We start from the raw sequence: 12,715 nt of genomic DNA on the forward strand, positions 1-12,715 counted from the left end.
AAACCATATTTTGATGAATCTCCAAATCTCTTTAAACCGTATTGCCTGGCTTTCCGGAGAACACACCAATATTTTTAATGGTTCTCTTTCCAACTTAACAATTGACTCAAAAATGATGGTTAGTAGGGTTAATCATAACTAAAAAAACACTTCAGCCACATCACCCCTTTGGCCTCACACATGATGACCGACAGAGTGCTTTCTTTTTATCACCAGGTAAACCAGCACCAGCATGCAAATTTTGAAGGAAACCTAAATCCATGGATTTCATCTATGAGCATGAAATCTATAGAAGGAACAACACCATATTATAGACATTAATGTGCCTTTTCCATCCATGAACTTCTCAGTTTCATGACTACAACAACAACAAAAAGAAAAAAAGAAAGCAAGGGTGAAGCATCCAACAGTAGTAGTAGTGTACCCTCTGATTTGGGTTGAAACTCCTGCTTAAAAGGGAGCCACATTAAGATACAGGACACTATTATTCCGTTGGAACTTCACTTCTGCAGACAAAAGATCACAAAGGAAAATGAAGGACAAGACCAGCTGAACGCCAACTTCAAACACCATAATGCAACAAATTAGTGCCTGCAGCAATAACCACAAAACAAGTTTTGAGTACACCATAGCATGACTCCTAAAAATAGAAAATTGAACCCACATAACTAAGAGTTGATGTTAAAGTGTACATTTTTTACATCCGCTATCACAACTGGTTATATAATCAAGGATGCACTTTCAGAAAGTCCGATCTAGAGCATGTAAACCACCTGCTACATCTAGCTAACAGATGTATAATGATAACTTGTACTTTCCTGAACAAATAGATAATAAGTAAATAGTTAAATACAAATGTCAGGTTGTCTGATTACCAAAATCTTGATTCACCGGTATAGTTTTCTGCATGTGCAACAATCCACAAATAACTAAGTACCAGTCCTCTTGAGAAACAAGATTCAGTATTCAAAGCTGGAATGAACTGTGCCAATGAACACAAGTCCTGGTTTGATAAATGGCTTAAAGATAGTATATCCTCCTCACAAGAATAGTACCTGTACATCAGCGATAGACATCATCCTTGAAGCACCTTTTGAGGATCTAGTTGCCCACTGCAGTAACTGGAAGGAACAGCAGAAAGCTCTATCCTTCCCTTCCATTCCTCACCAGGCTTCAGAATGATGGGCTTCTCAATGGCTGCAGCTTCTACGGATAGCATATGCTTGTAATCATCATCTCCAAAATCTGGCATGGCTTTAGCCTTCCTGTCCCAAGGATTCCACACCACTGCAGTTGTTAAAAATGGTAAGAAAGTAGTCAATAAGCACAGAATATACTATAGGAGCTTCAGCTTCAAAAGACCAGCACGATCATATAAGAGTTGGTTGTTCAATAGATACTTAGGAAGATGGCCATAAGTTTGTTTATAAAAAAGATACATTCATGGTCCTAGGCATCGGTTTGAGTTTGGAGTTCATCAATGTGCCATCCAGGTTGAATAATAATATACACCTTAAAGTGACTTTGGTACATCCAATATTGTCACCAAGAGCTTGGGCACACGCCTTGCCACTCGAGTGACATGAGGCAAGCCCTAGGCGCCTCAACCATGATTCAGGCAACCAATTTCACTCAGACGCTGCCTAGGCAAGCACTCGAGCCTGAACGGCAAGCAAACCCAAGTTACAATAGAAATGTTAATTGATTTGATCGGACCAAGCTCAATTAGAAATTGAATGAAGTGGTTCGGTACAAACCAAACAAGGAATAAGTAACATTCTACGCCCCTCCCCTCCCACTGCTCATATCCATCTCTCATGCCCAGACTCCTTATGTTGATGATGAAGTGGACATTGATGATCTTACTGACGGATTGTTTGATATTTTAGTGGTATTTTTTAATATGAAATGATATAAGACTTCTGTATTGTCTATTTGCATAATGATTCTTTATACATAATTATACTTTTATAATTTTTATATTGGTGAGTGCTCGGGCGGCCGCCTAAGCAAGCACCCAGGGTTTTGTGCGTTTTGGAATCATGATGCCTTTTAGCATGTAGCGCGTTTAGCAACACCAGGTAAATCATTACTTATAATTAGTATTAATGAATACTGAAGCACTATTTTGAACAGAAGTGTCGACTGAACCCTATTTTAGGTATGATTAGCTAGGAAAAAACATCACTAATCCATTAAAAGTCATTAAGGATCTGAATGTGAGATAAATAAAGCCTACTACTCCTATGTTAAAAAAATAAAAGATCACTTCAGTTACGTTTCCTTCATCATTTAAGCTTTCTTCTCCTAACCTATTCCTCATCACCTTTATAATTACTCACCTTCTGCACCCTGTATGTTATTTAACTTGGACTTGATGACTATCAGAAATGTTATATTCCTGTAATTACTTCCGTACATCAATTAAAACCTGAAAAGTAACTTGGAAGCCTTTTTAACCACTTCACAATCCAGATAGTGTCATTAATCCTTCTCTAGCTATTGGTGCAAACATTATTCATCTAATTAACCTTTCCAAACTTCCAACTAAGATCTATCTATAAAATAGATTGCATAAATAAAGAAGGGGAAATAAGAGTATGTCATATCAAACTCACCAGCATCTGGAAGTCCATCTTTGCGCAAAACAAAAGTTCGTTTCTTTTCATGATCTATAATTGCAATCTTGGTTGGTGTGCTCAAATATATTTTATCCACCTTTTTGAACAAAAACAATTAGTGTTTAATAACAAATTAGAAAGGCAACTACAGAATGATAATTCACTAACTTCAGATTCAAATGTAATGGCATCTCCTTGTTCCGTAAAGCGCTCTCTTTCCTTCAAGTTGTCAAGGTAGTCCAATGTCTCCAGACCCTCCACTCGCACTTCACTGAAAAATCAACTTGAAATTAAAGCCAGGATAGTTGGCAAGGGAAATAAAATCAACTGCACCACATTTCTCCGAAGGCCAAACAATATGTTCACTAGAATGTGCTAGAACAATTTAAGTAACAACAGCTAATTGAAAATAACCTTTTTAAGCATGTGAACTACTAGTCAGTTCAAGCTAAAAAAATCAACATATATAAGAGACGAATACTTTTGATTGTTATGTCTATCGATTCATTCAGGAACGTAAGACCATCAGTATTTAGATCATTGATATCATATTAAGACTCGGTATCATGCACTAACAGTAGGGAAGGTTAATTTGTGATTATCAGCTACTTAACATATTGCTACTTTGCAATATGATTTCTGTTCAAATAGTTATCAAGTTCATGTTAACATCTGCAAGTTCACAAAGCAAAATGCCCAAGCAAGCAGATAGATTTTACGTAGCACACATCAGAGAGATGCAAAATTCTCTCTTTTGAACCAAGGAGAGTTGCAGTAGTATACATTCAATGATGAACAATGAAGTTTATGAGATCACTAAATGTCCCATATGAGATGTTTTTATTTTTATTTCGAGTCTACAGAGATCTGATCCTCCATTATAGTGAATACCCAAAATCTGGTCAGCAGAATAGACAGCAGAAGTCAATAGAAATATAGAAGAACAGCAAACTTTTATATGGCATTTAAAGATGGAACTGACGAGGCGTGCAAGCTGGAAGAGGCAACCAGAAGAACATCAATCATGATATTGGGCTTTGCCGAAGCTTCACCACTCTTGTATCTCATCATCCAACTAGGAAAATGAATAATTCCAGTTGAACTGATTACCAAATTGATGACAATCTCTCCATTCTTGGTTATCAATTTGATTATGTTAAAGCATGTTATTATAAAATCATCAGTACCCAATATCACATCATTATACTCTTCAATACTCTAGCTTTCCCACATACCAGACAAAAAACAAAAACCTCTAGTACAATTAACTCCATAATGATTCAGAACAGAGAACCTACCGACCGTGTTAAGGCATGGCATAATTACAAAGGGAACAACAGATGATACCAGGAATTATCGACAGAAGGCACACGTCAGGTTTCATAATTTGAGTTTGAGCATGCCTGATATTCTGCAAATTTCCAGTCAGCTTTCGTTAACTTGAATTTGATACTATTCCACTAATAACAGGCCACACCATTCTGATAGAACCAGCACCGTGGGATTTCAACAAGGATTATGAGAGCTCGGCAGAATGCATCCTTTAAGACTATATTTTGGGAAAGTAAATTCCAGTCTTAAGTTGTTTCTATTCTAAAAGGCCACATTTGATTTCCATATATGCTCAGTATCATCCTTTCATCCTTATTCCTTCCTTTCACACTGGATGCACTCACCATCCGGTCTTTCCTTTGTCTATTACAAAAGTCGCATTTGGGCATCATACAGGCCGTAGAAATAACAGGAGAGTGCAATGCAGTGATAGAAACTAAGAAGCTTTGCAAAAAGATATTCAGAAGATAAAATAAATGCAAAGGACTCACTAGGAAATAGTTTGCAAACCTGATATCAGATACCAAAAAATAAGTGTGATATGCAAATGTAAATGAAAAGGGTTTTCCATCAGAATTGGTGTTTCTTATGCGCGATGTCAACATGAGATCCCCTCCAGGTGTTAAGGCAACTCTTAGACGAAATTCATAACTGCAATAAAATATTTAGACTATTTATTTTTACAAAAATGGATGAGACTTGCAAAATAAACGAATCCAACTTAACTAAAAAACAATCAAACAATATCTTATAACTTGAAACAATGTGGTAAACCAATAAAAGAAACAAAGCTGATTAAATGAAAAAAGAAACCTGTGAGGCCAAATCTTGATATCATCATCGGTTGGCTTAAGGATTAGATCAACAAAAGTCTTGATAAGGCTATTTGATGGAAGTTGCGGTGGATTAGTGTCAATACTCCAAAACTTATTCCTGGCAAATCCATGTTGTTCAAGATTTCCATGGCTTGAAAACTGCAGTTACAGAGTATCTTTAGGTTGTGGAGATCATTTTTTTGTGCTGAAGCACATAGCTAGATGGAAAATATTATCATAAGAAAAGTTCTTACTTGTGGGAAACATATAGGGATGCCACCACGTATTGCTTTGGGGGGCTTGAAAATAGCCTGCAACAGACCATAAGAACAAATGCGCATGACTGCAAAGTTACAAGGAGCTGATGAAGACTAAGCATACAGAGATCAGCTACAAACCATTATCTAACTAGAGACACAACTAAACCTGCTCCATGGTAGGGACAGTTACTGTACCATCTTGAAGAGAGAATGCTACCACAACTCTTACATCGTACAAGTCATCATGTAAACCCACAAGTAAATTCCATTGTAGATTTGCAAAGGATGATGTCACAACTAATTCATAATTTTAAACCTTGCATTTAGTTGAACATCTTTAGCAATCAGTTTGTTCAACATAACAAGCCTTCGGAAGAATGAAAGGCAAGATGACCAGGCTTACAAAAGATGGTACCAATGAAATAAAAATTTCATATATCTAATACCATGATCCACAGCTGTGATTTGAGAAGTGATTAAGGAAGAACGAAAAGGCAGGGCAGACCATGCCTAAGAACACTTGAAGCAATACGAATGGAATAAAAGGATCGTTGTATATGTAATGTTAAGCTGCACAATAGTAATTTGAAGAGTATCAATGTAAAAATAAGTGCAAAATGAAGTTTTGGGGTTGAAATTCTCAATATATCAATTTAAAAAGGGAATGAAGTGCAGAAAAACTTAAAATATGTAAGACAGAGTCATCATTAGAAGAGATGAAAAAGAGCACAGCAGATGAAGGAACTAAAAGAAGGGCTTCCATGCAGCTGGAGGTGTGAAAAACATATATAGCTAGTTAATGAGAGATCACAAAAAATTGATGCACTTAAAATCTATAAAGATGGGAAACTGGAAAACACTCAACTAACTATATTATTTCATCCAATCAACATCGCAACAGAAAAATTGCGAGTGCTGCCAACTCTGTTCTAAACCTATGAGATAGCACGATAAATGGGTGTGCTGTGGTAATATATACAATAAGGCATAATAGCATAAGCACAACCAAAAAATCAAGATTGGTTATGTCAATTTGAGCCAACATCATAACAATACAAGACACCATAATCCTTGATTCAACATAAGATGGTTTCAGTTTAGATGAAGTCTCTCATAAGAAGCAAGATATTCAAGACATCAGAATAAGCAACGTGTCAGCATTGCAGATGAACTAAGGGAGTCAAGCTAGAAGAATTCAATACATAACATTTCCTCTAACTGGTTTTCAGATATCTTAGCATGCCTACACTCTAAATGCCAACCAGTACCGGCTAGGTCATCATATATAGAGACTAGATACAAAATGTTCTATCTCAGATACTATTACTGTGTCAATAAAGATTTTGACTACTCATACACTTGACATCTTACAAATAGTAAACACTGAAAAATAGGCTTGATACAAGTACCTTACTGCTGACAAAGAGCAACTCCTCCCCATGTTCATTTTTCCAGGAAGTTACATGACCCCCAAACAAGTAAACCTGTGATGGACAACAGTTTAAACAACATTTATCATAAAGAAATAATTTATGATAGTATTGCAAATGAACAAAAAGTGACAATAATCAAGAGAGGCATGCATGCATGCTCACAAGTAGGAAAAGATCCAGAAAAAGTTCTAGAAGAAGGAGAGGTGGGAGAATGGAAGCCTACGTGATAAACACAAAAGCCTTAACAGCGACCCAATTTAGTTCTACAACAGATGCATGAGGAAAATTAACTTGGTTGTAGGCTAGATCTATTAATGACCTTCGCTTAAACATTTGCAACAATGATTTAGGTCTATCAAGTTAATGGATCAGTTAACTTTTTGGATTAAATTGTAACATATGTATCAAAGCAAACCTAATAGTAGGTATCATGAGATATCAAAATACAAAAGTAACATCCATAAATGGGAATAGATGGACACTATGACATAAAGCCATCAATAAGTTGAATCTCACAGACCACGATAAGACAATTTTAAATTATGTTTGGATTTTGATGGGGAAATCAAGCCTTGAAGTTGGAGCCTTATGACACCCCAGTTTAGTCTCATGTCAGATATAGAAGGAAAATCAGTTTATAGAACATTACTATTAAGGCCTAAATATCTTGGGTGAATGGTTCAAGTTCATCAAGTTAATAGATTAATTATCCCTTGCGTTAGATCATGTCATCAACACTATCAATAATTCTCAGCAAAATCAACAAATAATATATGATGTGAATAGGTTTGGTAAATGAGCCTACCGTAGTAAATGATCACATGATCGTTCCAAAATATTATGTAAATCTTGAAATAGAAACATTGGCTGAGTACGGCCACTTCAACATCATATACAATTTATTACATATTTCACAATTAACTAATATCGTAATATTGTGGATCATTTATCCAACAGTGGCACAGCCAAAATGAGTGATAAAGTAAGAGGCCAAGAGCATCAAAAGAAAAAACAAGGGAGGCATGGAGAGGGGTGGTTATGTTATATAACCTAGTGAGGAATGAGGATAACCTAAGGATGAGGATGGACAAAACAGGGGAATAAAAGAACTGTGAAGCTAAACTCCACAATTTAGTAATACGTTGGTGTATTTAACTGATTTCAATAAAGGAGGTAACATTTGCAAGAACTGAGATCTTTTTTAGTTATGCAACTATTGCAAATTGCAAATATACCTACTAATATTAGTATCATAGGGAAGTGTAAGTATTTAATAAATCACATTATATAAACTTGCTCAAGGCAACTTAAAGGTTGTTCTAATAACAAAAGCTCCTTTTAACAGCTAGGGAACTATGGGGAATTTGTATAACAGAATATCCTACAGTATGCCAACTTGAATACAATTTGGAACAACAGAATGTTGGAAATAATCCAACCATTCTCAAGCTTAAAGAGATTAAAAGATTATATTTTCATCAGGAAAAAAACCATAAACCAATAAGAATGAGTCTATGATGAATATTGCAAAACCCATCTATTTATGGACATTTATAATGCCATTCCAGAACATTATCTCACCAGCAGAGCTAACATGATCAATCATATAGCAGTATAAAATATGATGCAAATTAACATATTATAAGACAAGGGAAATAACAAATCATTCTTTCTAATTACAAGTGTTATCAGGGATTTTCATTCAATTATAGAACATGGGAAAAATAACATACTATCCCATGAAAACAAAAGCTCCAAGTTCAAAACATTAGGCTAAAAAACTAACTTAGCAGTAAGAGAAAAACAGTGATTTTTATGCTGGTAAGTGACCCTGCAAAAAATAACAGAAATAAAGCATCAGGACCAAGAAAAAGTCTAATACCTCAGCTGAAAGAACTTCATTAGATAGAGAAAATTGCTCATGACCACCTAAATAAATTATTTGAAATACTCCAAAGCTTCTGTTAAGAGAGTCACTAAATAGTACAAAAGGTTTTGTACCTATACAACTTCTACATTCCAAATGAAAATAAATGATCCATAAAGATTCCTAAAGAAACATAAACAATACCTGGAAATAGAAGATTTTCACCTTAATTTGTTCCTCAAATAATACATGCAAAGTACAATCCCTCAATCATTTTCCTTAAACATGTTATACTTACTGAATAAGAAAATTTCTTGAACAAAAGATGTCCATTTTGGATTGCCAATAAAGTATTGTAATGTTTGTGTTTGTGCATTCCTGAGTTTATGCTTTGGCAGAGTGATGGCGATGGTTTGCCTATATGTTCTCTCATGACCAACCCGCTTTCCCTCTGTGCACATCCTATCGATCTGCATGGAGGTTATTGGGAGGCAAACCATTTGCAAGCAAGTATTGCAAACATTGTCATATGGATTCCTACACCTACTTGAAAAATCTCCCCATGACCTCCATGCAGTCTTGTAGGACTTGCACTGAAGGAAAATGGGTTAGTGACGAGCAAACATGTAGACAAACTACCATGATCACTGAGAGAACGCATAAACTTGGTCTCACACAAGTAAAACAGAGTAATAACAATTCATTGGTCAGAATAGTCAGCACAACAAAAACGGGTAGAGTTGCGTTATTGCTACGGAAGATAACCACACGGGCCCTTTTCATTTCTACATGTTCTTTTGGAAGGTTCGCACCTGATTGTTATCACATGCCTCGTGCTGTTGCTTCACATGGCATTTTAAGCAGCCAGCTAAAAGAACATGCATAGATAAAGACTCGAGAGATCCCATAATTTACCCACTAATTCGTGTTGGGAGTGCGAGACCACTCAAACCAGACGATGCAATAACATTAGATCGAGCATAATGAGAACCGATCCAACCAAACCATTCAAGAACGAAAAGCAAATGACCTCAAAACTCTAGATCGCTTAACAAGAATTGAGGAAATCAAGAAAATACGAGGAAATTGAAAGGGAGATCAGCAGAAGGGGCAAAGAAACAGCGGAACCTCGGCCGAGCTGCCTCGAGCCTCCCTCAGCACGACCTTGTCGAGGCCATTGATGCCCTTGCAGAGCTCCACGGACGGCTTCTCTCCCGCCATATGTCACAATCCCATAACCAGCAAAACCCTAACCTCACCTATTCGCCCCCCCTCTATCTCTATATCTATCCCAGGTTTCGGTCCCTCCCTCTCACTGTCTCACGACCACACTGATGGAAAAGGAAGACGACGGACGGAGAAGGGGAACAGAACGAAACGGACACCCCGTGCAGCATCGGAGTATATATAAGCGACAGACGGCGGTTAGGAGGCGTTCATCTCATGGCCATGGGATCCGAAGTGGACTGCTTTTGTTTTTGTTTTTTTTTATTTTTTCAAGCACAAAATGACCGGACGCGAAATATAACTAACCCACAAGCCAAACCCACCGTTCTATTGGCTTATTAGCTTTGCCCTTCTCGATCGAGTCTCTCTAGCGTATTAGTCGGCTTATACATGTAAAGAAAATGAATTTTTTTTTTTAAAAAAAAAAAATCAATTAATAATCACGCGTATTATCAATTAATAATGAATTGCGAAACTTAGTAATTGACTGTGGATAATAGTATTAATCATTTTCTAATTAACTTGCATTATAATTTTATTATTTTCCCTGCATATACATACTTGAGTTTGTTTTTTTGTCTATACATGCATTACCCCAATTAATACACGTTATTTAAGGTTAACTACCTACTATATTATATTCCGTGCATATTTGCCTCATCCAATTTCATGGAGTAGCCAATAGGATCCTTGGAAAGGAATCGAAAAAGGCAAGGGGAGTTACACTAGTAAGGAGCACGATGAAGTAGTAATGAAGGGGACAAACGAAGCACGCATAATGAGGCCATCGATTTCTTCATATTATAATTGTTTTCTGTCACATGCCAAGCACGTGCAGTGCTCTGACACATAAATTATGCATTGGGACCAACCTACGCAGCCTTTGGAGCGACTTACACGAGCCACGCAACTCACAAGGTGTACAAACCATACTAACAAAAAGAAAGGTCGTCAGGTAGCAAACTTACGGGGGAACACGGCCACGGGTGTCCTACCAAAGTGAACTCGGACCACAACAACAATGTGAGGGGTCCAATTTCTGCAACTTAAATCGAGGTCAATGGCTACAGCCATCCCGTTAATGGCCGGACGATCGCAATAATTCAACCATCCAAAACTGTCCTACTTCTGCTGGTACAATGGAACTGTTGCCACTTTGTTCTTGTTTCTTTTAGTCAACCCCAACAGACACTAACAGAGTCCATAGGATCCCTTCCAACTATTCCCTACTCAATTTTCCATAAGGTAATATTTCCCATCCATGTTTCTACTTTTTCGGCGGTCACTACTCTAAACACAATGTGATGCCGAGTTATCGTCAAATAGACACGAGTAGCTGAAAAGAATATTAGCGAATTCAACTAATTCGAGTATCTATTTTCCTATCAATATTCAATCCAAAATTAAAATAACAGCATCATAATGAAGCTTAACAATATCAAATACACGCAAGTATTAAAAAAGACATATCTAAAATATCTATGTGTGAGCTAAAAGAGACCAACTAAAAGAATAATCACACATTACTAATAATTAGAAGACTCAGATAGCATATAATGGTGGATCTGACCCATAACATAACCTTTTGAGTTAGTACAGGTACTCAGTCTCATATATGTTTGTTTTAATTAACTCTACTAGGACTTGAAGTTATTAAAAAAAAAAAAAACACTAACAAGATAATTAGTAAAGTATGGATTTTATCATATCCACCCTAAATCAGAATAACGATACCTTACTCAAGCTTAAGAAAATCAAATTAACAAAAATACTTTAAAAAAACTTATTCTGCTACCATCCATACTTATCCTCGAAAGATTGGAAAGCCAAGGAAGCTCGAGAGACCATGAACGGGTTTGACGGCAGAATAGAATTGGATCGATGGACAACCAAAAAAAAAAAAAAAGTGGGGTGGGGGGTGGGGAAATGGGTGTCAATCCAATCAATTGTGAGGTTGTGGTAGCGTTTAGTGAGAGAAAGGAGTCCCCTGGGGTGAGCCTAGGATGCTTTGGGGCACTATGTCCATGGATGAGGTGCTCGAGTGCCATGGGCCTACTCTATGATGGGTCTGGACCTAGCTAAATGGTGGGCCCACAATCGAAAGGTAAATTCACAGTGGACATTTAGTCGTACGAGAATGGATGAGGGGATCGTGGTCGGTTGGCACTATCTGGGAGGGAGGCACCAGGGTATGGGATTGTCATCTCTAGCCTGTTTATCTTTTCCTAGTGTGCATTCCCCACCACTCGAGCTGGTCAAGCGCTAGCTAAAACAGCCTTTCCATTGTCATTGTTTAGGGGATGTTCAGTTGCTGTCTGCTACTGCAATGTCTGTAATTGTTACTTGCAGGAGCAGGAAAATTTATAATACGAGCCAAACAGTCATCGAAACTAAAGTAGATTGAATTTGAGCAACTTAGCATTCATGTCGAATGGGGTTTGGTAGCTGACCTGGGTATCCTGAAACCGTGATATTAGCCAGTCAAGATGACTCGAATCCACGTCCTCGGAACAGTCAGATTCCAGATGCTATTGGTGCTAAGAGCAGGAAGTTGTTTGATAGCTATTCTGGCCTGGAAGCATTTGTTTCGGTCAAAGCAATGGTGGGCGGTCGGTCCCCTGTGAAGAAGTGTAACCACCCAAGAAAAGGAATGCTGTAATATATTGGTGGATTAGAAGAATTGCATATATAAATCATAACCATAAGCGTCAAACTCACCCATCAGGTGTAGACTAAAGATTTATGATACGGGAATTTTTTTCTGTGCAGATGGATGTCATGTTCTCAATCAAGATATAAAATAAACCTGTCAATCTGACACCAAGGGTAATCTTCAGTGATTGATGCAGTCATTTTGAAGAATCCATTTTGGAATGTCATTTATGATAAAAAAAAATTGTTTGAAACATAAAATCGCAAAACATATAGATCAAAATAACTTTTTTTCTAGGTTATAAATCTCCACAAGAAACGTTGATACCAGTTATGAAGATGATTCTGTAACCCATCCGAACTTCTTAACTATGACCAAATAATGTTCTCCTTATCTGAAGGCAAAGTAAATTCAAGGTTAGCTCAACAACCAATGAATGATCCCTTTTGACAGTGAAAAAAGTTAACGCCAGATTTCACCTAACCCAAAAGCTGTAATCTTCAGTGT

General features: G+C 37.0%; 1 protein-coding gene across 2 annotated transcripts; it reads right to left on the minus strand.

Annotated features, from left to right (window-relative positions):
• Positions 1–287: 287 nt before the first annotated feature.
• Positions 288–9,728, minus strand: LOC135606713 (putative glucose-6-phosphate 1-epimerase). 2 transcript variants are annotated; one of them, XM_065097840.1, is made up of 9 exons: positions 9,457–9,721; positions 6,438–6,512; positions 5,023–5,079; positions 4,767–4,927; positions 4,464–4,604; positions 2,790–2,892; positions 2,619–2,718; positions 1,056–1,287; positions 288–591 (listed from the first exon to the last, which is right to left on the minus strand). In XM_065097840.1, exons 1-8 carry the CDS (start codon positions 9,547–9,549, stop codon positions 1,076–1,078), a joined length of 942 nt encoding a protein of 313 aa, XP_064953912.1. In that variant the 5' UTR covers positions 9,550–9,721; the 3' UTR covers positions 288–591; positions 1,056–1,075. The 2 variants fall into 2 exon arrangements, with proteins under 2 accessions (XP_064953912.1, XP_064953913.1); XM_065097841.1 differs by lacking the exon at positions 4,464–4,604 and having other exon boundaries at positions 9,457–9,728.
• Between the last annotated feature and the right edge of the window lie 2,987 nt (positions 9,729–12,715).

Source organism: Musa acuminata, chromosome BXJ2-3, assembly GCF_036884655.1.
Source record: "Musa acuminata AAA Group cultivar baxijiao chromosome BXJ2-3, Cavendish_Baxijiao_AAA, whole genome shotgun sequence".
Classification (NCBI taxonomy): Eukaryota; Viridiplantae; Streptophyta; class Magnoliopsida; order Zingiberales; family Musaceae; genus Musa; species Musa acuminata.

Excerpts from the sequence above, each read along its gene's own strand:
- LOC135606713 (XM_065097840.1), bottom strand. The coding sequence starts at position 9,549 with ATGGCGGGAGAGAAGCCGTCCGTGGAGCTCTGCAAGGGCATCAATGGC. Across the intron at positions 4,605-4,766 it reads ATCAAGATTTGGCCTCACAG|TTATGAATTTCGTCTAAGAG; the intron begins GTTTCTTTTTTC and ends ATTTTATTGCAG. Across the intron at positions 2,893-4,463 it reads TTTTTGGTATCTGATATCAG|TGAAGTGCGAGTGGAGGGTC; the intron begins GTTTGCAAACTA and ends TTGATTTTTCAG.